Source organism: Acipenser ruthenus, chromosome 28 (genome assembly GCF_902713425.1).
Source record: "Acipenser ruthenus chromosome 28, fAciRut3.2 maternal haplotype, whole genome shotgun sequence".
Lineage (NCBI taxonomy): Eukaryota > Metazoa > Chordata > Actinopteri > Acipenseriformes > Acipenseridae > Acipenser > Acipenser ruthenus.
The window spans coordinates 3903161-3930659 of NC_081216.1; the positions used below are offsets into that span (position 1 = coordinate 3903161).

General features: G+C 37.6%; 2 protein-coding genes across 20 annotated transcripts in view; one reads left to right on the forward strand and one right to left on the reverse strand.

The window, feature by feature from the left end:
- Positions 1 to 1720, forward strand: part of LOC117435022 (KAT8 regulatory NSL complex subunit 1) — a 70783-nt gene extending 69063 nt beyond the window's left edge. For all 4 annotated transcript variants that reach the window (XM_034057868.2, XM_034057869.3, XM_034057870.3 and 1 more), the window contains 2 exons: positions 255 to 501; positions 818 to 1720. In XM_034057868.2, the coding sequence (XP_033913759.2) occupies positions 255 to 501; positions 818 to 1036 (466 nt within the window). In that variant the 3' untranslated portion in view covers positions 1037 to 1720. The remainder of the gene's footprint in view (positions 1 to 254; positions 502 to 817) is intronic.
- A 5280-nt stretch (positions 1721 to 7000) lies between these two features.
- Positions 7001 to 27499, reverse strand: part of maptb (microtubule-associated protein tau b) — a 60075-nt gene continuing 39576 nt past the window's right edge. For 10 of the 16 annotated variants that reach the window (XM_034056960.3, XM_059002747.1, XM_059002748.1 and 7 more), the window contains 8 exons: positions 26852 to 27022; positions 26224 to 26362; positions 25554 to 25601; positions 24831 to 25087; positions 23160 to 23252; positions 19051 to 19132; positions 16899 to 17005; positions 7001 to 11793 (listed from right to left, as the gene is read on the reverse strand). In XM_034056960.3, coding sequence (XP_033912851.1) covers positions 11578 to 11793; positions 16899 to 17005; positions 19051 to 19132; positions 23160 to 23252; positions 24831 to 25087; positions 25554 to 25601; positions 26224 to 26362; positions 26852 to 27022 — 1113 coding nt within the window. In that variant the 3' untranslated portion in view covers positions 7001 to 11577. Of the gene's footprint in view, positions 11794 to 14836; positions 14988 to 16898; positions 17006 to 19050; positions 19133 to 23159; positions 23253 to 24830; positions 25088 to 25553; positions 25602 to 26223; positions 26363 to 26851; positions 27023 to 27499 lie in introns of all 16 variants that reach the window. The other 6 variants (XM_059002745.1, XM_059002743.1, XM_059002744.1 and 3 more) reach the window with 6 other exon arrangements.

Below are 27499 nucleotides of genomic sequence, written 5' to 3' on the forward strand. Positions count from 1 at the left end.
ATACCTCTGGGGGGAAAAACACTGGGACAGCATGTGAAGGGCCTGGCAACAGCAGATTTAAATGAGTACAATAATTCAGAGCATACATTGCCAAGAGGAGCCTGTGGGGAGTCTTCACGAAGTATTGGATGTTGAATCTCTTCCAATTGAATTGCAGGAGGCGATACCTATCCACCAGATTATTTACATATTTATTTAAATGAACAAAACACATTTTGACATTGTAAATATACTTTACATTTGTTCATTTCTAGGTCTTACAAATCATCAGACGGAAGGACGACTCCACTGCTGGGTGGTACAAACCCGTCCACACCACAACCTGCCTCGCCCGACACCGCGCATTTCTACTCCCTTCAAGACTTTGGCCCCATGCCCTCCCCGCACAGTCCTGCCAGCCCAGACGTGATCTCAAACCCATATACTCCTGGTTCTCGGGACTCTCATCGCCTGCAGTCCAGCGAAGACACACGCTGCTCCACGCCCGACTTTGAAGAAGTGGTAAGGACAATTCCAAGCAAACTATTCTGAACGGAAAGGTTTCCCCGAGTCAGATTTAAAGCAATGGGTCAGCTTTGTTAGGCATCTGTATATGAAAGTCTTTTGAAATGTCATTCTGCCTGTCTTGGCCGGCAGGTAAATCTGTTACACAATTTGGGCATTGTTTTTACAGGTGGGGGAGGGATATAGTGAATCTGGCATGTAAAGTATCTTGCATTGAACTGAAGTATTGGAGTCTGTGTTTTTGCACTGCAGTGTTGATGGTTTGTCCACTTGTCAGAACTCATACCTTGATCCTGCTTTTTCCTTTCGCCAGACTGTCCAACCTTGGGAGAGGCGCACTTTTCCACTGTCGTCCGACCCAGTGAATGAACCCGAGGACCATTGTGAGCTACAGGACTGGCCCATGCGAGGCATTCGCCGGATCTCTGGCAGCAGATCCTTCAGCAAGGATTCTGAGAACGAGCCGGCATCGCCCGTATCGGAGGAGAGCAAGCAGAGGCATCAAACCGCACTGAAACCGTCTCACAGATGAATAAACAGAAGGACTCTTTTGGCATTAAAGATTCTGTTGTTTGATATTCAAACATCAGTCAAATTTCACAGTTTTTAGTGAACATACAGAATTTAGAAACCTGTTTTTAAACTTGTTTTCGTCACAAAAAAAAAAAAAACATTGCAAACTAGGTCGCAGATTTAGGATGAACACATGGGATGGGACGTCTGGCATCCTTTTCTATTATATATTAGGTGTACACGTATAGGGCACTGTATCAGACTTGAAGGGGTTTGGACAATGTTCAGGAAAAGGGTGTTTTGTATCAATAGTTGATGTCTGTGTCCCCATGTAAGTTTAAAGTGGAGTGACAATAAAACAACTTTCTTTTTTTCCCTTAAAGTGCATTTTTGCTACGTTTCCTTTTAAGAGAGCTTCAACAAATAATGGACATTCTTCTCTGCTCTTGTGTAGAACCGATGTAAGATTACTGAGCACTTCTTAGATTAGGGACCGCAGTCTTTATGACTAGTTGTGAACCTCACTGAATCTAAAATATAAGTAGAGTGTAAAATAGGTATGTCTGGTGTACCTTCGCTCTGTTTTGGATGTTAAAGCATCAGCTGTATCTTACTGCTCAATATTATGCAATGTTTACTTAAGTATAGCTGTTTGTACTTCAGCAGTTTGTTTCTCAATAAACAAAATACATATTTCTGTTGACCCAGGGTGTGTCTTGCAAAGGTATTTTATAGATGTTGATGTTTTCAGTTTCTCTTTACAGTATGTTTGGAGAGTATTGAGCATTTGCCAACAAAAAAAATATATATATTGTTTGTCTGCTGGTCTTGAAATTGACAGAATTGTAACTCCTAGTGGTGTGGTAGCGTTCGTATGTGGTTTTCACTTGAACCATTAAAGAGGCTGGTTCTGCAAAACAGGTTTTGTGATTTTAGGTTTGTAGGTGTGTTGAATCATTTACAACATCAAGAAATACTTTTTTATTTTTATTTTTTTTTCATTTCTTAAACATCCAGCCACCATTGTTCATACGGATACAAATCATTTAAATAATTTAGTAGCACCTCTGTGTTGCAGTGCAAAGTTAAATAGCTTATTGATGTAGACTTGAATGAACAAAAGTTGTTCTCTTTAAAAGGAAGCACACATGTTAATGGTCCTAATAAATAAATAAATAAATAAATAAATAAATAAATAAATAAACAAACACCCAGAGCTCAGGCAACAATTCTAAGGGAAAATTAATTTGTTTTGTTGTTTTTTCACATTTTCAAAATCAGATATGTATTACATTTAGTACTATTTATTGTGATTTCTCTTTATTGTAACTATTTTGCTTAAACATAGCTGTTCTGTAGTGTTACAAACAAACCTTTCAGATTTTCATCTGATTTATCTAATCATTAAAAGTAAATGGCACTATTCCACATTTTGAATTGCACTTTTTTATGCGATCAAGTTTTTGCCGTATTTCGTTATTTCTTTTATAGTGTCTTTGTCTGTGTGTGTGTGTGTCTATATATATATATATATATATATATATATATATATATATATATATATATATATATATATATATATATAATGTGTGTATATATATGTATATATTATATATGTATATATATATCTATATATATATATATATATATATAATATATATATATATATATGTATATATATATATATATATATATGTGTGTATATAAATGTGTAATTCGCATTCAGTCTTCTATCACATATTTTGTTTTTGTAGTTTTAATAAGACAGGTTTCAATGTAACAATAAAATTGCAAATTTGTTTTGTAAATGAAACAATTCCTTGTTAACACTGCCTGAGTTCTGGGGGGAGGGGGTTTGTTTCATTTTCATCTTGGGTTAAAGAAATCACTCCACTGTAAACTGAGAAAAAAAATCTGAAAATAAAAAAAAAACAAAAAAAAAAGTTGGATTGTACTTTGGCTTTTGAGATGTTTCCATTTTAATTCACAGAATGCCACAAGTTGTGACTGCTCTGTCTACAGAATCAACATTGTCACATCTTTACCTGAATTTCCACACCATTTCAGGTTGAAAAACGTGTTGCTCCCAATGGTGTTTCATTGTGCAGAGACAGCAACGTGACCTTTTGTGTGTATAACCGACTCTCCTGCTAATGGATCATTTAAACATGTATTTAAAAAAAATAAATATATATATATAATTGTAGCTTAACTAAAGAAGGGGTATTGAAAACTTTACCCATTCGTTATCAAAAACTTGCCAATTGTTTTCTAATACAGATGTTTCATAGATCATTTTTCTGTTGCTTTTTTTTGTAGTTTGCACCCCGTTATACACAAACTAGAAAGACTTGTAGTGGGGGTCCTAGAGTAGACCGCCACTTTGTTGGTCTTTTCATTGTGTTTCATTAACAAGCTAGGGACTTGTACTTTAAACATAAAACAATCATGTTACCTATTCTGGGCAGACAGGGTTTTTGGTTTACAGTTAATTCAATGATGCCTGATTAACGGAGAGGTTTTTACAGTGCCCACCTGCTTGTTTGTTTTGTTTTAAGTCATTTTAAAGTGTTTTATTATGCACCATGAACAGCAGGTGTATTGTTTTGGGGTTGCATGTTAAATCAATCAAAAAGCCCTGTGTTGAAATACAGATGGTGGAACCTGTATTTGTCAGCCCACAATTCAAACTCATTTCTATTCAGTTTTAAAAATGGTTTGGAATTTATCATCCGTACAAACAGGGCAAGTTACAGATCACATTGAAATCCGTCTAGGTGGCAAATGGAAACGTGGCATTAGAGAGCTGTTCTCATTTTGAAAATGGTGTACTTGGAATAGCCTGAGTTGGGCACGATGGTAGCATAGTGACCCTTAAACCTCTTACTGTTTAAAAAAAAAAAAGAAAAGTGGGGGCCATCCACATTCTTATTAATATTTTTGTTGTGCTATAGTTGTATCTGCCTTTTTATTATACAGATTGTATAAAGGGACTGTTAAGAAGATGGTTTCTTATAAAGGGCGTTTGTAAAGGAGGTTTAACTATTGTGACGACACTTTCTGTGGAATATCTGCATACTTTAATTACTTACAGCTTAAGTGTTGACTGAAAGTTGTAAAAATGTTTGAAGTTTTGAATAACCCCATTGTGCTTTCTATAAATAGGGTCATATTTTGTAAATATTTCATTTGTTTCTTAACTGTGTACTTGAAGCGCAGGCTTTAGCCGTCCTGGTTGTATAGAAGAAAAAAAGTTTTCTTTACGCAGAGAAGCAACTATTTGTTAAATTTATCAACAACTTTAATTGGAAGCGCAGTATGTGCTTATAACACAACAACAACAACAACAAAAATTAAACAAAAGTTTAAGGTATTGTATTTGTCTTCTGTTTATTATTCCCCTGTAATCTTTTTGAACAAATAACTTTTTTCATTGTTCCCATTGCTTTTTAAAATCTGTTTTCATGTCACGGTATTTCCAGTATGCTACTGTTTTATAGTGAGTGTAAGAAAACATCAAATCGGCAACACAATCTCATGAAGCTGGTTGTGCCATCAGACCCTTTACAAAAGATTCTTCACAATATCTGGCACAATCACGGTCCATTGCAGCATGTGCACCCATACAACTCTCGTTGTAACCATTACCAAATGGGAGTGCATCTCCTGAAGACCCTGAAACATGACTCTTCTATACCAGAGCTGGTCAGCCGCGACCATGCCCGCCCCCGAGGGTATAAAGGACTGCGCACAGATCTCGGTGGCATTTTTCCTTTCGAGTACTGACCTGACAGGAGAGATGTGGAAGGCTGGCTTGGGTGACGTCGACCAGAAAGAGGCACACAAACAAAAAGGTACCGCGCTCATATTTTTTCAAAAAAAGTAACAAAAGAATAAATAAACTTCTCAAACACACAAAATAAAAAGCACAAGGGCCAAAGTAAAGGTGTCCACAAAATACAATTAAAAAAATAAACACAACCAATACCTTTGTTGACAAATGGGTAGCATTTCTCTCGTGTGATGCTTCACAAAAGGTATAGTTTAGTGTGATAGATTTTGTAGCTAAAGGTTTTAATATCACTTTAACTTTAAAACCTGAAAATCTGAAGGTACAACATGGGCGCAGCCCTTCCTTTAGTGTGTGTGTGTGTGCACAGGTGCTGGACAGACTGCTGCTGAGAGAAAACATTTCCTGCTCCACAGTGTGGGTAAGCAAACCAGCATTGCACAGCATTTGTGGGGAGTAAAACTAAAGAAACGTGTTTGTCAAGTCGACGAACATTGTGCCAAAAGTGTCAGCCTGCATGTCGGAAAGAGCTTTTAAGGGGTGCCTTAAGCTGATAAAATCTACTGCAGTAGATCATTAAACCCTAATAAAGGCACAAACATCCCATTTGGAGGAGAATGTGATCAACTGATAAACATCAGTCTAATTAATGTTCTCGGACATCTTAAACCACAAGGAAAATAAAACAGAACTGCTGGGGTAATGTAATTTAATTATGGCCAAAACAAGTTGTTCCTGTATATTTTTAATTTATTTGTAACATTATAAACAGAAGGCTTTATATAAAGTAATTATTCCTTTCACTTTAATGTTATTTGAATATGTGTTAACAACACCAGAGCTTTATAAATAATCAACATTAAGGATACATATGTGAATATTTTATACTGAAATTAACTCTTTAATTGTTAATAAAGCAGCAGTAAATTACCAGCATGTTGTCTATGCCAGGGCTTCTCAAACTCAGTCCTGGGGACCTGAATTATACCCTTAATTGAACTGATAATTTGCTTAATTAGATATTTTTACTTGTTTTCAGCTCTTAAATAGGGACTAGGAAAAATAATTCTCCATGAAATCTATTTCAAGCGATTTGCATTTCAAACCCTTCCTGTATTGCTGCTGTTGTGTAATTACAAGCAGAAACTGGGAACAAAGGGCAACCTGAAACGGCAAGACTGTATGTTGAGATAACAAGTTATACATAGTGACCTTTCATTACTTGTACACTCCACACATACTTAATGTGGACAATTAGATGTATTTGCATAGCAGTGCTGCATGGTGGTCAGATTGTGTAATGTTGGTTGGTTTGAATAGAATCCTAATTCGACTCAATACCACCTAGTGGTCAAATGTAAGTAAATATGAACATCCCTAGATCTAAGGGAAGTGCTTTAGTATTCAGAGCCAGCCCTGGTTTGTAAATGTCAACATGAAAGTTTGTGTTTGTATTTGAAGTAAGATGTCGAGGGGTGTGGACTGGTAACCCAAGAAGAAATACACCAGCTTGTTGCAGACTTGTGGAATAAAGGGAAGCGTTACTCAACTAAACCATTTTAAAAGAGGTGCTGGAGACAATGCAGTAAGCATCTTTTTGAAGTAGGGCAGTTTCAGTTTGGAGACATGGTTGCTAATTTAAATGAAGGATACATTTATATTTCCCCACCCATTCTGTTTGCATAAATCCTGCTCATCATCACCCAAATGTAAACTTCATTGTGTTTTGTGTCAATGAAGTTTAATCGCAGCGATTAATTATTATTAAGTCATTTAGCAGACGTTTTTAATCAAAGTGACTTAGAGACTGTGGTGAATGCATCACAACTGCTACTGCAGAGTCATTTACAATAGGACCTTTTTTTTTTTACGTCTCATCCAAAGGACGGAGCACAAGGAGGAAGTGACTTGCTCAGGGTCACACAGTGAGTCCGTGGCTGGGATTGCACAGGCAATCTCCTGGTATCAAGGCCCTTTCTTTAACCATTGGACTACCAAGCCTGCTGATGAAGGCCTGGCCTATCAAGGTAGTTTTTTTTATTTCTTTCAAACTAAAACCTCCAAGCCACGTAAACTGTATTTTACTTGCTGATCCATTGATTGATTGATCCAGGATTCATTTAGTAGGATGGACATTAAATGCAATAGTCATAAAGCAGGTTGTCATGAAGAATAAAATACATTAAAAGACAGTTTTGTTTAATACTGACTTTATTTCCAAATTCACGTTTACACAACGGTTATCAGTGTAACCCAGTTATTATTATTAAACCACACAATAACGATATGGACACTCACAATTGCCAAGCTAGAACTGCAATAAAACTCAGCAAAAAAAAAAAAACAAGCGTTGATGAGGTTGAAACTGCCTGCCTCACACTCCCACACAGGTCAAACTGAAAATAATTTACAATCCAGAAAAGCCTCATGAAATTAACTCTTTCCACACCAATTGTATCAAAAATGTTTTTTTAGATTCAGTAAACATTGAAAAGCTAAGATGTAGGCAAACACAATATTGAATCAAGATTTATGAGAAATCAGACAGAAATCGAGGTCTACTGCTACTTTCATATATTAAAATACAAATAATTAAGATGCATGATCACTTTAAATGTGGCATTATATTGTAAAAACAACTTGTTTGATATGATATTGTCCGAAATATACTGAGCAAAACCTGATGGGTGTGTGGCAGGGGTCGGTCAAAACAGGGCTATGTTTGGCATGGATGGGGTTAAATCTGTCCCTGCCAACAATGACAGGTGTGGCCATTCCCCAATTAGGTAATTTAGGGCGAATTGGGGAATGGCCACCTTTACTGAAGGGGCTAAATCATTTGTTTGTGGAGAAGGGCTTGGGTGAAACTGACCTGACCTGAACTCACCTCACCTCACAGCAAAACACATACATAGAATTGTTGTGGCCCTTGTACCTTTTTCGTTTCATTTGTGTAAATAAATGGACTCTGTCTCCTTCCTGCCGGTAACAGCTTGGGCCGTGACGCTATCCTGCCACGTGTAAAGCATTTTAATAGTTTATTTTAAAGTTCATAGGTTTCGGAACATTTTAATTGTTGGTACATAGCTGGGTATCAATACTTGTAAGTATAACTGTTTGTAAAGGTAATACATGAAAAAAACTAGAGGGGCCAGTACTGCTTGTGTGCAGGCAACTTCTAAACATACAAAACCGTGGTGCAGCAGGCCGATCGTGCATGCAAAACTGTTTCATGTGTAGGCATGCTTTTTTTTTATCGAAATGACACAGGTAGTGTTTTAGGTATGGAAAGAGTTAAAGAAATCCCCAAGCTATTTTTTTTTTTCTCAATGTGTCAGTATGATTAATGATTATGGGTCTGACTGGTTTAATTTACATGCAGTGCCCATTGTATACCATCGTAGCAGGAAGCCACTGTGCTTTGTTGATAAAACATAGCAGCTGATCCAATCTGTCCAGGTAAAACGTGGGCTCAGATCTGTGATTTGAAGTAACCACTTATTTCAGTCTTTCAAAGACAGACTTTCACAGATACAATTCATCTATTTAACACTCACGGCTGGCAATAACCCCAGCCCAAGATCGCAAAGAACTTTTACTGACTGACACCTGACTATCTTTCATACACAATTTTATAAATGGCTGTTAATCAATTTGAGTGTTTCACTCTTGGTTTATAGGATTAAAGGAAGAATACAAAGCAACTGTGTTTCTTCCAAGCTGTTCAGTCAAATAAAGGCTCCCTGCTTAGAACATTGTTATCATAGAAAAGCATTTACAGACCGTAGCAAAATGAACTGCCAGCATGACAATAAAAGCAAGGGTTTTTTTTATCACTTACATCCACATCCACTAAATACTATTAGAAAAATGAGCGCAACACAAGCATTTTATCCAGTTAGCTTTTTTTTTTTTTTTTTAATAAATATGTACTTTGATATGCAGTGCTTCAAAGAACTCTTACAATTCATGAAAGCAGTTTCAATGGGTAGTGCGAAATGCATTAGCGCTATTCTCCTTTATTGATTTCATTGCTCATTTGCAGCTTACATGCAGGAAAAGTAATGGTGTGGCATTTAATACAGCTAATACAAGATTATGTTTTATGAACGACTGATGGAATACACCATGGTATTCATGAGCATATTTTTTAAATCTCACTAAGTATTCACAAAAAAAAAAATCCATTAAACTTTTTTTTTTCTGTTTTAAGTCAGAGCTGCTACAATCTCTCTTAGTTCTTTACAAATACCCTGCACCACTGAACAGGTTTTAAACTTCAAACCAATCGAATTACAGTCCAGCAAATGTACAATCAGATTAAAAAAATCACTTCTGCCTAATGCAAATAAATACAACGTTTGCTCCCTGGTGTCTTACACAGAATTTCCCCCTACAGATGACTGTCAAGGATAGAAGATTTGTGTACAATTAATCAAGCTATCTAAATCTATGTTAGCCCTTGACTGGATCAAAACGGGCTCGAATGAACATTAAGTTTACAGACATTAATAGAGAAGCGCTCGAATGAAATTACAACGTGTGATTCGATTAACACGTGACCAAGTCTCCCTATCTTTTCCTATGGTGAAAGAGCGTCCTATAATCATTTAGTTTACTTGTCTTTTCCTAATACACTTTGGGAATATTTTTTAAACCGAAATGGCATGGATTTTTTTCAATTTCTAAAAAGTTCCATCCACTCTCAATTATTCCATATTTAAAAAAACAAAACAAAACAAAAAAAACAGTGTTACATGCCATAACACAGCAGCTCATCGGGAAGCAACATTTCCACACTAAATCCAGACAGAGTTTTACTTCCCAAATGCAAAGGAGAAGCAACTCTGGTTAGTTCAGGGCAATTAAACTATTACACTTAAATGATGAAATCACTATATTTGTCACTCCTTACCTATATTGGTATTCATGTTGTATTAGCAGTTTAGCTTGAACTAGAAAATTAAAGTGGTTTTACCAGTACAGTGTACAGATCAGTTAAGAACAAAGGCGTGGGTGAGGGTGGAGTACATCGTTTCTACAATAGCACTGGTCTTTACAACACCCTGGAATTTACCGATCATATACAAACTAATTCAATGATACAAGTGTATGTTGAAATAATATATTTTAAATAACAATGAATATACACATCCTATTTTGTACGTATTATAAAAGCAACGCTTAACATGCCTGATGCTATACATTAGAAATACACATTTCAAACCCTTGAGGGGTTGCATTAAGAATGCCACCTAAGCGTGTCTAAAATGTTCCCTAAAACGTCTACTGGGAGATACCTCTGTACACCACACACTGCAAGTGCTGCAAAATTGTTATTAACTGCACACTGAACTTCCTTTTAAACGTGACTGTAAAAAATGGACTATGCCTTTGCTTTGTGTTTGCATGTATTGTATTGCAGGAGTCTATATTTCTAAAGCACTGCCTACTTTATTATATCAACGGGTGCAGTCCCCATTTGGTAGCCTAAAATAGGTTTCTATAGAAGCATGACAGCTGGCTTTTATCGTACAGTTTCTAAAAATATTAACACCCGGATTTTAATATTTACATGTAAAATGCACTTAAGTAGTGTGAATGAGTTCTGATATTCATGTTGGGATGTTTCGTTTATTTTTATTTTTTTGAGCTATGAGAGCACTTATGATCCAGAGTAAGACACTTTAGTATGGAATTATTTTAAAGCCAACTGTGATTTCAACACCAGAAATGAACTCACTCCAAAGTTCTCATTGTCCTGTATTGAAGTAACAGTGTTTTCTGTACCACCGAAGTTAGGATTAGTTAAGTTTTCTTTTGTATACGTTTGAATTTGAGATCTCTTTCTCAAGTGGCAAAACAGTAAACGACCAGAGAAGCTGCAGCAGTTTATGTATTTGGCACTTCATCTCCACTGGAATAAATGACTGAACTGTGAAGTTAGTGCATCCCCAAAAAGCCCTTCATGTTGGTCCAACTGCAGTTGTGTCATCCTCAAAGCTGAATAATGACAAGTTTAGTGTCATTCAGGGATTGAACTGAGTACAATCTTAACTTAGTGACATCACATGAACAATGGATTTGGTGTTATTAATATTATACTGTATACTGTACATGGGGGTCTTAAGAGAATATTCATGAGCTCCCAACAGTCTCTGGTCTAAAAACAATGACAACAGTTTCATAGCAAAGCCTTTGGAATAAAACAGCCCCTAATAATTAATAGTTTATGCTTTTTATTTCTAAATTTGGGGGTAAACTCTGTCCTAATGGGAATTATAGTTTACGAAATAGCAAAATTTTCTTTTTAAACTTGCTAGTACCACTAGAGAGATACGTGGGCTGTTTCCCTTGACGTAAAATATTTTTTGAAATGCATGTGTTAAATGTCCTTTTTCATAATGCTAAGACACTTCATGACATACATTAGAATTGAAATATACCACATGCAGGAAGCCATTTCCTCTGGTGTTTTTGGCATTTACTGTGTAAAGGAGCACTTGTATGGTAAAACGAGTTTTACTGAGTGTTCATGCAAAGTGTAAGAACGTTGTAATCTAACTTTTCCATATAAGGGTGTGGCACTAGATAAATCGAAGGGTTTTAAATTACTGTACTGTACTTTTAATCCTGTCTAAATTTTATGCCCCAAACTGAACTGCAAAAGTACGGTAAAAGGCTACTGGTAAAAGGAAAAGAGGATGGAAAGAAGGAAGGAAGGAAGGAGAGGTTACATTTCTCCCAGAAGAAGCAGAGAGGGATGGGGATCACAAACCCTGCTTAGCCAGGGATGCTGAGACCTCGTCAGCAAGCGTGGCGAGCTGCGGAGAATCTATCATGTTGATGCTGCCAGTGGAGGAAACGTTGCTAAGGCGACGAGAGGAGCCGTCTGGAGAGGCAGTGGGGGATTTGTAGACGATCTCAGCTCCGTGGTCAGTGCGGGCTTTGGCTGTTTCGCGGAAGGACAGCTTGTGAGTTTCAATCTGTCAGGAGAGAGACATTTTATACAAGTGTAAATGAGGTGCGCATTACTTGACACAGACAGACGTACATGGTTTTGCAGGAGCCTTATAAAACTTTGGCTGCTACTTTTCTAGATTCCTACAAACATCTTCAATGGAAAGCATTTCAATTAAGAAAACAGTAAGCTGGCTTTAAATGACGGGGTTTGCATTATTCTGTGACACATACTAAGCTACCATTTAAATGTAACAGAAAATAGAGATGTAAAATATCCCCAATGTTTTGAAAGTCACTGTGGCTTATAAACAATCAAACATTTTATAAGCTGTTCATTTCTACCAATCATTCAAATTATTCATACAATGGTAGGTCTCTGTGATCCACTGTCTGATGCCTACAAGACCTTGGGATGCCCAAACCAAGCGCCCTGCTCCAGTAGCAGTGTGACCTCGTTGTAAGTATTCATCACAATATCTCATTGTACATTTCAATAAACGTTTTGCAGTGAGATTTAAGAGGAAAATGCAAGCTCTTTAGCAGTATGCCCTCTGTTGGTAAATATTCTGCCAAGTAATTCATAACCTTGCAGTGCCCACATGCCCAACCGCTACTGAGAAACTGTTTCTGTTTTAGTGTCACTGCAGTGATAGGAATGCTCCTTCTGAATTTAACCTTAAATCTTATCTTTCTCATTAGTTGTCTCTGGGGAGGCTTGGCAGGTGTGAATTGTAGGACATTTGTTCCCAGGTTGCTTTCACCAGGTTAGGCTAGTCTGGGTATGCCTTGAAGATATCAAAAGGGACTAAATTGTACCTGTATGTCAAACATCACTTTCAATAAAGAAACATGTTTTTTTTTTTTAATTTAATAGAAAAGGATACTAAATTAGATTTAGTATTACAAAAAAAAAAATAGATTTTATACAAAATTAGATTAGGTTACGTGATTAAGACTTTCGTCTGATCTCTGAAAATATATCTTGGAATCTGACTTGGTCAAGTTAGTTAGACCACAATGTAGCACAACTGGCACTCAGCATCAGGCAGTTTCAAAAGAGGCCAAGAAACTGGGTGTGCATGGAGACGGTGCCTCCAGGACTTGCTGAGGAAACGTAGGGAAGCTCACTTCACCTTGTGCTAGCCCTCCAAAACTAGAAAGCATTTCATTTGATATGTGTATATTGGCCATATCCGACATTCCATTTAGTTAAATACGATATCAATTGTAGTGTGAACATCATTATGTCACACACTGGTCCCAGTAATCGGATGCAGACTCATATTCCACTTTCAATCATAGGGCTACTGATTTTCCAATCTGGAGAATCGCGAATTCCGTTTTTCAAAAATTAAGAATTCCATTTTTCCCACTTTTTTTTTTTTTTACTCAATTTATTGATAATTAAACATGGCACTTGAACATAAATATAATGTTGATAGTTAAAATATATATTAACCACAATTTTCTTTCTTTTTTTTATTAAAAGCAAGATTTCCAATCAGACTCTTGTTGCTGTAATAGTAAGTAAAGCACGCTTACATGTCAGAATGTTTGTAGACATCACTTGGCTCATTGCTGGCATTAAAATAAGCAGGAAAACTTAATTCTATTAAAACAGTTCAGAAACCAAATTTCCTGCACTGTTGTGAGAATCATATCTACAGTCTTCCACTAACACTTCAGTCTACAAATAACGGTGTTTTGAAAAGACTTGTTTAGCTTATTGCCGGCATTACAATAAAAAATATGGAACAGTTTAGTAACATGTCCAGCAATGTCATGTGAGAGTAATCACAGCTGCGTGTCACCCGAATGTAATTTAAATAGCGCCCCTTTTAATGTAAACGCATAATTAATCCTCCCAATTGTGTCTTTGCTAATTTTGCTTTGTTGCTTGCAAAATTTAACAAGAGGTGCGTCTCCGGACGGAATGTCTTTTATGGAACAAACGGTGTGCAGTGTAGTCACTGCATCCTTACACAGTAAAGCCATCCATTTCCTTTAAGGAATGTATAGCTAGAAAAATAGCTTTGAGCTTGTTTCTTCATCATCAGATAATATAATTGAATTCATTAACGGTCATGGTTTAACATTGCAAATTTATAGCTTTATTAAATGCAGCTAGAGTGGAAAGAGATAAACTAAACAATAATGAAATATGCAGATAATTTAGCTTGCTTACTTAAGGAAAGCCCCGCCTTGAGTGCAGTACTTTGGGTCTAAGTTTTTCAGCCTAGTAGAATGCAGTGCTTTGCCATTTTTTGTTGCCGTCTTTTTTACTTTTTTGTTCTCTACATGTTTATGGCTGGCAATATGATCTTTAATGGTACTGATCAATCGAATGACAGCAGGACTTGAAGAATAGTACCCCACCATCCTTCTATAGATAGCCAGAAAATGTTTTTAGATCTACTGTCTTTTGCTGAAACGCTGCATTTTTTTTTCCTTCGTTGGTGCAGCCCCCATGTTGAGTTTCAGCAGAGACACGTGTGAAGTCACATGATGAATTAACTCAACTTGGCTGGAGTTGCGAGGAGAAAACGACAACTGCAAAATTCCATTCCCAAAATGCCTAATTCCGCGTTTCCGTCCACGATTCCGCGATTGCGGAAAATCAGTAGCCCTACCATCATAAATCTGTCCTTTTCATTTGTGGGCACAACCACAAAAACTTCATTTTTGCCCTATTAGTAAACAGTTGAGTAATAAGCGAGGTTCATTTAGTAATCAGTTATACAAAATCACCTCCTTGACTGATAATCATTACTAAACCCTTGAGTCTGTGGAGAGATGATAGGGATTGAAGGGAAAATGAGGTAACACAGCTTCAACGAGTGACAAATGCATAAATACAAATAAGTTAGAGTAGAAATATTACTAAGCTTCTGCACATGTCCACAAAAAAATATTACAGAATACTTGAACTAATTTATTTGATGTAACAATATACTTTTGCTATTCAAGTTAAATCAAATACTGCTTTTGTCACTTAAGCATAGTGCTCACTAGATGTTCCTCCAATGAGAGCCTATCATACTGTGCCCAGGAGATGTGGATACTTACTGGTGTCCTCCGCTTGTAACGCAGGAGATTCCTCAGGAATGACCGGCTCACTAACTGGGGACTGACACCCTGTACTGGGGCTGGGACTCTGACAGTCCCCGTTTTGTGAAGCGTCTTTCAAGCTCTTTGACGCTTCTTTCCCCTTCTCATTCTATGGATGAAAACCAGCGAGTTGCAAAAAAAAAACATGCATCGCCATTGAAGAAACCAAATGAAACGGGTAACAAAAATAATATAGATGAAAACTCCCATATGGAAATAAAACATATTATTATCGTTGCATATGAAACAACGTATATTTAAATACGTTAAATATGTATATATTTTTTTTCCATTTGGGCAATTTGAACAAAAACAAAACAAACAAACAAAAAATAAAACTCACTTATGCCACAAGTAGGGTTTTTTTGGGTGTTTTTTTAATGCAAATTTGTCTTCCCATCAAGCAGTCAGTTAGCAAAGCTACTGCTGTCAGTTTGTATGGTCGAATAAATGTTTTCTTTCTCCTTCTCTGCGACACAGTGAGTTTCAAATGAAAACCTGAAAGTAATGGGCAGTGAAAGTGAAGAATGGTGCAGGTGCAGGTGCAGGTGCAGGTGCAGGTGACACCACGAGAGACAGCAGCACAAAAGAGAAGGGAAAGGAAGGCAGGGAGCGAGGCAGCGACAGCTACAGTCGTTCAGGAAGTGGATGCTGTCCGGCACAATCAGATTTGCCCTTGAAGCAGCTAGCTACCTTTTCCAAGACCTTTTCTAAACTCAATATTAAATGTATTAAAACCAAAAACCATCAAGATGTGGACAGAGCACACAGCAAATAAAAACTGATTTTAAATGTTAATTAAAAACTAACGATAGAATCACTAAATGGGAGACAAAAAAAAAGCCAAAAAAAAAACCAGTTTGAGGCATTTCAGGGTTTGCTATGAGCTTACTTTGCCCATCTCATTTTCTTCTCTCAAAGCCCTGATGTTATTAGAATGACTCAAAGCTGTTATGCAATGTGAGGCTTATCCCCAATATTCTACTGTACAAACAACCAACATATGTCTCTTAGTAATAATACATCAAAGAACAGAAACACATGTAAATATGTAGCCTACAAAAACAATGTCCAAAAACTGTTAAACAGACAAATTTAATATGAACTTGAATATCGAAATACTCCCTTTATATGAATACCTCAACTATTCGTCAGTCTGGCAGACGAGTCATTTCGTTTGCCTGCAGTTTTCAGAGTTCATTCAGTCTGTTGGATAGCCATACATTGATGTGTACTGTACACCTCTTTTTCTTTTTTTATCCTTATTAAAACCCTCTTCAGAAGCTTTTAAAGCAAATTGAAACCAACAGGACTGCAGTAAAGAATGAAAGAGTCAGCAAGCCAAGATACTGAAGTGGCATCATAGAAACTGATAGGACAGACTTAACAGAATCAGAGAGGTCTTCAGCCATCATTAATATCATAAAACATCAATTTAACATAAGATGAGATCTGTAAATTGTATCATGACAAATCACCTAGAAATATATTAAATATCACATGTAGGTGCATAAAGCCATGGATGAATGAATTATTTTAATCAAGTTTTCTTTAATAATTACCAATTTGGAAATAAAGCCTTTTTAGTCTCACTAAAATGTTAAATAGTTAAAATACATTTTTTTATTTTATTTTCTAATGTAATATAATATTACAGACTTAGTGTAATGACATTTTCAAAGCATTTTACACCATTTTCTTATTTTGAAGCTGTTTAGTTTCTGTTATTTTAATTTAATTGAAGTTTTATATATATATATATATATATATATATATATATATATATATATATATATATTGAAGGAAAGTGAAAAACAATCTTTCAGCTCTGGTATATATATATATATATATATATATATATATATATATATATATATATAAATAAACTCCTTTATTGCTGATGGAAAACGCTTTGGAAATAGACCCTACTGCCTGCTGATCCACATTCCAAAAGAAGAATGCATCTGAGAATCTTTTTCTTAAACTAGTAATCTGATTGCCAACCGAAAATCTCTTTTACCCTTTTCTGTCCTCCTCCCGGAACATGCCCGATGTTATCGAGAGATCCGATCTTTGATTGGACCTTGAAATCCAGCTTCTCTTTTTTGATCTCCACATTGCCACCCCCTGGTTAAAAAAGGGAACACACCAGATGTTAACCACCATACCCTTGAAAGACTTTTCTAGTCTTTTGTCAGAATTGCGGCAATGAAATGATTTATGTAGAATAGATAGAACAGGTTAGGCCATTACAAAGGCCAGGTGATGGGACCCACACCAAAACAGAGTGACAGAGGCAGGCCCTAGTCCAAGGACGCAGGGTCTATTATCTCTCTGCTAGAATCCATCTCTCATGGTGGACTGGTTCCACCCCAAACAAAGTTTCCATTTAAAACATTGGCATCCTAGAGATAAGTATGATTTCCCCTTGTACGCCATAGGCCTCCTGACCACTTCAAACTAGGACAAAAATATTTCCTGGCATATTTCAATGATCTTCAACTCTGAGGACCCTGCTCAAAGAACAGGAATATGATTCGGACATTGTAGAGCACAGGCCAAGATAAAATAAGAGGAATAAGATCACATACTGCTGCAAGAAATAGTGTGAGGCTTTCAATGGACTGACTGAGATCTAAACTGGTTTTCAATGCTGATAGCCTCAGTAATGTATCTCAGTGCAGACTGCCTGTGGGGCTGTTTCCTCAGAAATACAGTGACGGCTACCCCTTGGGAAGGGAATACAAATGTCACCGTTACAATTGGCTTTTTATTAAAAAGACTGGATCCATATGTTACGGGCAAACCCCAAAACTGGGCGATTCACGAATTGCCCAGTCAAAGTCTGAAATTAATCTCAAAGATCTTTCATTTTATGTTTTCAGGGGACAGAGACAGAGCTACGATTGAAGAGCTTGTTTGACCTGCCTACCTGAGTAGTGTCATTCACTCAGTCACTCATAAAAACTACACAGGAAGTCCGGTTTCAGAAAATAGGCATATACTTAAATATATTTTTATATATGACATAACTATATAAAATATTTAATGAGATATATGACTAATTTATTTTTAACAAATTATTAAAATCTAGATATGTACACTTGTCATAAACACTGTCAAACGTGAATCAGCTAATCATTCATGTTCCACCCGGTAACTGCATCCATCTCTCTGATTGGACAGTTCAATACAACTCCTTATTATTATTGGTTGTTATTATGTAATTAATAATACTGTCCTTTTTATAACAGAAGATGATGCAGCCAATTATAGCGCTAGGAGGAGGGACTTGGTAATTACATTTAAGCATCTAGGGTAGGGATTTTGTTTTGTTCAGCAGCAAATCTCCAAACACCCGGAGACTTTACAACAGAACCCAGACCCTGAGACCGAATGGAAAAGCTGGAGGTTAGGCAGGTCTGCCTGTTACTCAGAACAGGAATGGAAGAACAGAGGGAGTGATTCGGACTCTGCCAGAGAAGCAGTGGGCACCGTGGTTTGCCCGGGCAATGCCCAAAATAAGTTATTTTAATTTTCATTTCAAGCTTTGCCCAAAGTCAGCAGGCAATTCCTGAATCGCCCAAGCATTGCCCGCATTTTGGGGTTTGCCCGTAACACAGACACCAGTGGAAGCTACTTTGGGAAAAGGGAGATCATATATTGTATTTAGACTGAGAAATAGTAATGAAGAATATGTTGGCTTTTGGTATTGATTTTTGAATTCCTCTGAATAATTTAAGCAGCTGAGTGTCTTTTCAAGGTCAATAGTTTTATTGTGGTGGGGGATTTGATGCAAAAAAATAGGAATTCATTTTATTCACCCCTGTTTTATGGAAACGACTAACCTAGAAAGAGCATCTACACAGAAATACGAAGACAAAAAGGGATTTATCGTTCTCTTTGATCTAAATGCTACAGTTTGAATACACATGCTGTCATATTTCCACCTTACCAGCCTTTTAGTTCAATGTTTATTACATTTCTGTCACATTTTATACCGATGTACATTTTGGTGACCAAGGATGAGTTATATTTATTAAAAATACTATTAAAAGAATATCCACTGTTTCCAAGGGTGTGTTCCCCACTATCATGAGGGATTTTAAAATAAATCAGGAAGCTATTTGTCTTTGCATTCATATTAATTACAGCAGAAGCTGTTTCAATACCTGGTTTGTGACGGATGTTGTCCTTGGAGCCACATTTGGACGACACATTAGACACATCAACCTTTTTGTGGACTATTTGAACCTGAAAAAAAAAAGTGTAGTTATAAAAATGACCTCCAAGTCGTCCATGATACACACCCAGGCACCCAGCTACTGCAGTCAAATGAACATGCGCTGACACCATGACTGTTTCCAAAGCTCCAGATTAGTTTGTGGTAAAAAAAGGTATGCTTCAGTTTTCTCTTACAGTAACACATTTCTTAAAATCAAAAGCAAAGAGAGCTTGATAACGCTTATAGGCGTATTGAATCGTGTAAATTGTTGTTTGTGGGCCATAAAAAGTGGTACACACGATTTTTTGAAGGGTTTGACGTCTTTTACATGTACAATACTAAATGGTATGCCATTTACAAGGATTTGCATATCCACTTTATGGTCATTTAATAATTTCACTCAGTGTCACACTATCAGAAAATTACTAAATATTCCCCCTTTTTTATAAAGTGGATCTTGTTCCGCAACTGAAATATCAATTCAGAAACTGCTAATGGTATTTCACAAGTGCCCCTTTCCTTTTTATTTCTTTTTTAAAATTATTTTTAAGAAATGTTATTGGAAGAAGAAACTTCTCCCAGGGATCGCAGTGAGAAGAAAAAATAAGATATTGGATGATCAGTGAGTTTAATGAAAAACAAAATTAGTAAAATAAAAATGAAATACCTTATTGCAGTAAAACTTAAAGATAATGTCGACAAGTACTGAAACAACAAAAATAATAGTTTGTATAATGAAATGTAAAATGTAAAAGCAACAAATAAAAAATTAAAAAGATGCGTGGTGACACTATACTGCAGGTAATCTTTACAGAGCATATGGGGCTATTTAGCCATTTTAAAACTTTCTACATGCCAGCAGAATAAAACAAATTAATAACAAAACAAAATTGTACAATCAAAAATAAATAACTCAGATATTTTACTTGGGGTGGGTAAGTTAAATTAACGGTGGTTATATGGAAAACTTTGAAGATAGCCCACATACTATGCTTCAAGTTGTACGGTGTAAATGACATCTACAACAATATAAAGTAGATTTCCCACTGTTCTTAGAAACATGTTCATATAAAGATCTGTTCTTGAACAAACCGGCAATGTAGATCTGTTCTTTAAGGAAAACATGACTGTATTTATAAACACAACAAATTGACACATACCACCTGTTTTACACACGTTTGATTCTTCACTCTTGGCAAGATCCCCTAAAATGTCCTGAGTTTTACAGCAAACTTGGTATTATATGAACTGTTATACTTACATGCCAATCTCTAAAGCTGTCGTGCCCCACACACATGTTTGATTTAACCCTGAATTACATTTGCTTAACATCGTTCCATTCCGTTGATTAGCAATGTGCAGGTGCACTGCTCTGTTACAAAGCAGACTTAGCTGTAAAGACTCAAGCTTCCTCTCCAAAAACAAAACCTGCTAACATTACACAGTAAGTCAAAAGCATTTTACAAACCTGATGGGACATGACACCTTTAAAAACGTGAAGTAGTCACTCTCCATCACCCTGTATTTCATTTAGCACTGCAATGGTCTTTAGCCGGCTGTGAGTCAGGCTGGTATGCACTACAAACCCATGATGCTTTCCATCTCAAGGCAAATCTACTCATGCAATGAAGTCCAAAGATGCAGCTACTCTGGGAAAAAAAGTCAATGGGCCAAAAATCTTTTCAATACTGTCCCCACACTCTGGCTCAGCTGCGTCAAGGATAACCGTGAAACGATTTCTGTATCAACATTTAAACTCTGACAGGTTTTAAAGATTGGTCTGCAATTCTTGTTATAGTATGTAGATCAGTAAGTACTGTTAGCAAGGTTTGGGTGCTTAAATCTGTATTTGGTGTGAATGCTGTTGCTGTCTCACCAGGACAGCTGACACCTGATCATGAGATATCTCAATGGTTACATCTGTATCCAAGCGGTATATTATACTATTAAAGTGGCAATTTCCATGGATGCTGATTTATCTTGTCTTAATTTTGCCTCTTTGAAAACAGAACTTCAGTAAGAGATATCATTGCTATTTGGTAGAAATTACGTCAAGCAGACACACGTTTCAGTCAATGCCTTCATCAGCCCGTGTTTTTTTTTTTTTTTTTACTGTGGGACATGTGATTCTTGGAACATGATATTGTGCATTTTCGAACGGTTTGATACTGCTGGTTTAATATCTAATTATTATTATTATTATTATTATTATTATTATTATTATTATTATTTTAAAGTTCTTATTATTTCTAAGGCCTTACATGGTCTTGGACCTTCTTATCTTCTAGATCTGCTGAACCCGCATGTCCCGGGTCATTCCCTGAGATCAGAAAATGCTAAAACTCCGCTGGAGCCAGGGTGTTTAATTATAATGCCCCTCGTCTTTGGAACTTGATCCCAATTCATATCAGGAATGCTGGCACAACTGAATCTTTTAAATCCTGTTTGAAAAACTCATTTTTTGGGGGATTTGTTTATTTGTAGCGGGATTATATATTAGACACAGGCTTTTCGTTTTATCTTTCCTTTGTAATATGCCCTTGAATGCCAAAAAGCGCATGAAGTGCTGTATAAAAGTGAAATATGGCACTGATGTTTTTTATTGTCGTTTAATAAAAAAGTATTCTCTTTTATTAACTTAAAATTGTCTAAATAAAACAAAGCATTCCTTGAGTAACGGCTATATTCTCTTTAATTGTAAATACTGTTATAGTATTATACTTTTAGTACTTTGCACTATAATGCAGTTACACGACTAACTTTCAATGCAAACGCAGGCTGCACTCACTGTGTTGCATGCGCTCGAGTATATCATTAAAATGGTGCCGCAGGGAATGAATTACGGTATGCTAAGAGGGTCAAAACAGAGGAGTGCGATTGACATGCGTTAAAAAAATCAACTTCCAAAAAATGGACGCGTTAATCGTGGAAGTTAACTGTGAACAACTGACAGCCCCAGTTATTATATATCGTATTATTACTGTATTATTATTATTTGTTTATTTAGCAGACGCCTTTATCCAAGGCGACTTACAGAGACTAGGGTGTGTGAACTATGCATTAGCTGCAAAATCACTTACAACTACGTCTCACCCGAAAGACGGAGCACAAGGAGGTTAAGTGACTTGCTCAGGGTCACACAATGAGTCAGTGGCTGAGGTGGGATTTGAACCGGGGACCTTCTGGTTACAAGCCCTTTTCTTTAACCACTGGACCACACAGCCTCCTTACAGTATGCCTGTAGTATACACACAGCCTCTGTACAGTACAGTACAATATGTACTGTACTGTACATATTGATAAGATCTATTGGTCTATTGACACATGTAAAGGAGGACATAAGTTATAAACATGACAGCCTGGTGCTGAAGAAGTTTTAGTACTGTAGTAAAGATAACATTAGGACAACAGTTAGATACTGCTTTCTGTTAGAAGAGTTTACATGCAACTGGTCAATGGTTCAAATAAGTTTGAGAACTACAGCGTGTACTTTTTTTTTCACCTTATTCTGAAACCTCCATCCTGTTGTTGGTTCAGAATGTAGATATCAAATAAGCGGATTCAAATCCGTGGATGGGACTTTACAGCGGTGGCTGAAAAATTTAAGGACAGAAACACAATGATACAAAGTTTACTATTTATAGGGGATGCCAGCCTTATTTTATTCCAAGCATCCATTAGCACTGTCAACAGCATTAGGTGCCCATTCTTCATCTAGGACTTGAAGTCATTGTATTTTGTATCTTGCTCTTAATTGTACTGCAATTCTTGATATGTATTTTTTTGTATACAACTGTAAGTCGACCTGGGTAAGGGCGTCTGCTAAGTAATAAATAATAATAATAATAATAATAATAATGAAATGAGATTCTGGGCAGAAGTCAATTGCTAATATACCGTCAAAACTAAAGGCACCATTTTGTTCCTTTTGCCAGAATTTCAACAGCTGACACACTGACTGCCATTCTGTCCTTGAACCTTTGGCCAGCACTGTATAATGGTGATAACTGCAGGAAGACTCAAGCATCGCACTGAGCTCATCCCCAAGTTACTCACATTGCCACCTGCAGGAAGATGCTTGATATTGTCTTTGGAGCCACACTTAGACTGAACATTACTTAAGTCCATCTTCTTATTTAATATTTGCACCTGCAACAGGTAGGAAAGATAATTATGCTTTAACTGGCCGGGTCTGCATTACTGCATTTGCTGACTCACTATATTTAAGAGATAACTACAGTGATAGCCTGGCGAGTGTACAAGGCTATACCATATTTCCTGAATTTCCTTCCACCGCCTCTTATACGATGCATCGCTTCTAATGGGATTTGTGTACAGCACACAGAGCCACTGGTGGCCACTGCAGCACAGATCTTGAAAGAAGTGAAATCTGTATTTTCTTCAACCTTAGTTGTCAGAAAAACTAGCAACTGGAGTTGGATATTGTATTTATTGGTTCCTAGCTGATAAGAAGACTCCTGCACTGATTGATTGAAGAGGATATCCTAACTCAACTGATGTACCCTCACCAGATAAGCCAAACTACACCAATGGAAGCAGATGAAAGCAAGGGCCAGGGAAAAAAAACCTTATGATAGATTCTCACTTTATCTAGTGAATCCTAGTTCAGCAATGCTCTGCTAACTAAGGCTGAGTTTTACTGAAATGAATATTTCATGAATTGTGTTGTCTATTGGTTGTTATAGTTAAAAGTTTATATATATATTTTTTTTTAATTTAGTAGTCACCAATTTTTTTTTTTATTATTTTCTCCTAATTTAGAATTTCCAATTATTATTTAGGCTCAGCTCACCGCTACCACCCCCGCGCTGACTCGGGAGGGGCGAAGACGAACGCTTCTTTTCACGCTGTAGACTCACCATGCAGCCACCTCAGAGCTACAGCGTCGGAGGACAACGCAGCTCTGGGCAGCTGACAGGCAAGCCCTGGACGACCTAAACACCACCCCCTCTGCGGCACTCGCCCAATTGTGCGCCGCCCCCTGGGAGCACCTGTCCACGGTTGGCTGTGGAATAGCCTGGACTCGAACCAGCGATGTCCAGGCTATAGGGCGCATCCTGCACTCCACGCGGAGCGCCTTTACCAGATGAGAAAAAATAACTGTGTTCTATAAACACTGAACGAACATCAGAGACTTCACTTCCCCTCTGTTCATGGTGGAGTTTATTGTATTTTGCAATAGAGGTACAGCACACACTGTGAATCCCATCTGCACTGTTATTGGAATTGACCAGTTCTCAGGAAGCCTAAACACATCAAAACTTCTGAATAGTTACTTTTGGACAATACTAGAAAAAACTCCAAATCGATAACTATGCATTCATTATACAAAAAAAATATTAAAAAAACTTACTAACTCTGTAACTTTACTTAACTCAGCTCCCACTCTAGTACAAATGAACATAAATCCTCCTTTAACCTTACACACATTGCATCTCCTCTTAGACTGCTGAAGGACATCCAGACACATATGGAGAAAAAAAACTGTTCACCAGTTCAGAGCAGATTTAGCATTGGCCTGTTGCTCAGATTGCTGGTGCTGGTCACAACAAATCTCAACTTCGTCAAGACAGTAATGAGCGCAAGGAAAATGGATATGCCCCAGCCTTGAATATAGAATTCATTACCATTCTGAACAGCTTCAATCAACCACAGGAATATGGTGATTGAGAAAGCGGAAAACTTTACTATTGTTGTTAATCCTACCTTCCCACCTCCCGGCTGGTGTTTAATGTTATCAATTGATCCGATTTTGGATTTCACGTTTTTCAGATCCGGCATCGGGGCCAAGGGCACGGGGGTCCTGTTTTTGATGGAGGCCGGGGATTTAGGCGGCGTGCGCACCACGGCTACCTTCTTCACCTCTTTGGTGGCCCCTCCTGGTGGCAGGTGGGAGCGGCTGGAAGGAGACTTGGGCATGCTTGGGCTGCTGTAGCCACTGCGCTCGGGCGTCCTTGGGGAATCTGTTTGGCAAAAGAGCACGTAAATACAAGGGAGGTAAATAACACACCTCCACCAAGGATCAACTTTACCGACACGTGTGTAGAACAGCACCTCATAAGAAATACCCACGCGTTGCTTCATCAAAATCACTTCCCAAGATAGAGCCTTCTTCAACCTATCCAATCAGTGTCTGTCATTAAAGGGTAAGCCGCTATGACATTTACTCTGTGAACTTCTTGTGTAAGTGTGCATGCCATTATTCGCCCTGCTCTTTTACAAACCTAAACTAAGGCATAAGTAAGATCGCCAAGAAATTCCCATACCAAGTGGAGGAGCAGTTTTTATGTTATAACTACAAAATGTACTGGTGAGTTTTTGTCGTGTTTGCTAACAAGAATTTTGCATTACAACTAAACACTGTCAACCACATACTCATTTGTTTATACTGTGTGCTTCCTAATAAAAAGGCAGTGGAGTTTTCTTTACCTCTATCAGGTTTTCCAGTCCCCGGTTTTCTGTCATCTACCTTAGAAGCTAAAATATAATATTACATAAATGAAATTAAAAATAATATTACATAAAGGAAATGAAAAATATTAAACGTATTGTAACACAGCAGGGAGGGGGTTAAAATCCTCCCTGCATAAAACGTGTGCAGGCACATTTTTGTTAATAGTTTAATTGTTTTGTTTAATTGTTTTATTGTTAATTATCCCCTGCACCTGGGTAGTAATTGTAAATTAGGACCAGGTGCAGGGTATATAAGAGGTGCAGTCAGTCTGCACAGGGCTGCTGTGTGTGCAGGCGTACCAAGAGAGTGAAGGTTTGTTTGTTTAAAAACTGTGTTTTGTTTGATTTTGGTTTTTGCAGATAAACAGCTTAGCTGTCCCGTTATATAGTTCAGGTTCCTGTTTTGTGTTTTAGTTTAGTGCTCAAGAAAGAGCTAGGTGTTTGTTCATTTGGTTTATTAAAAATAGCGCGTAAGCGCTGAAAACCTCAATTTCCTGTGTCCTGGGTCTGTTTTTAAAGGGGCAACGAACCGGAGAGGTGCAATTTTGTTACAGTATACAAAAGCTTTTTTCCACACAATTGGGTTATACCGGATCCCATGTACACAGCGTATCACGTTCTGGTAAATTGCATTACTTGATCTTACCAGGAGAAGCAGCAGAGGGTCCTCTTGGAGCTACAGCAGTGGGTGTTTTGGCAGGGATTCTGCTTCCACTTGCCGGCGCTCTAGCACCACCTGGTGGCCTGGAGGCTGGGCTCTTCAGACCGCTCCTCGCCTCCGCTCCCTGCAGTCAACACAAACACCGCTGTCACAGCCTGACAATAACGCAATCATCTGCAATTGTACTATCCCCCATGCCACGGTAAGCACATTCAAAATCAAGCAATTCTGTGACCCAATTCTGGTCATGAAAAGTGCAAGACTGTATCAATGGAGACTGTTCTCCATTTAACCCACTAACGTGAGCTTTGTTGTGGAAGTTGAGACCATCAAACTGAAATGCTAGTGTATTATTCGATCAATGCCACCTGCACACCGCCTCAACTTAAAGACTATAGACTATATCTGACTGTGACAATATAAAAGACAAGGGGATAATACTGTGTAAATAATGGGTTATCACTCCTAAAGGTGGGGGGAAACGAGCAGAAGCCACCTAGTGGCAACTAAAGGAACAGAGGGCTTGTTTTCATAAAGCATTAGCGTGTCGGTAGATGTATAGGACTGCAACGCATTGACCGGCAGGCTAATGCTGTATGCCAGCACTACTTACCCTTACCTTCACCTCTTTGGATCCTGCACTGGTGGCTTTGGCAGTGACTGAGGAGGAAGCAGGTGTGGACAAAGCCGGGCTGGAGGTTTTTTTCAAAGGGGTTGTTGTGACTGAGGAGGGTCGTTTTGGGGTGAAGGTGGCTCTAGCTTTAGCAGAAGATGGTGTGGGCGTCTTTGTGTTTTTTAAAAAAAAATAAAAACAAATAAAAAAGGCCAAAAACATAAAGCAAACAATTTACTGAACAAAATTAAAATAAATTAAATCAAACAAATGATATGCTGATAAAATAAACACAGGGAAACCTGGATGGGTTTTTGCTAGGTTGTTACGAGACGTTGCCAAAATAAAAATGAGAATTCATTTTTTTTTTTTTTTTTTTTTAAATTTAGAGTAACCAATTATTATTTTTATTTATTTTCCCTATTACGGCGATCAATCCAGAGAACAGAGATCAGATTTTATCCGCTCTGAATGTGCTCTGCGTCTGGCCAGTAGGGTTCGCTGTTGCGCGATGGGGAGAAGCAATCCCTGCCGGTTTTCCATCCCCCTCCCCGGGAGTGTCAGAGTCAATGTGACGCCCCCTTCAGAGTGCCCAGCAAAGTTCAGCCTCTTTGCACAGCCCGGACGCGAACTGGCACCGTCCAAGCT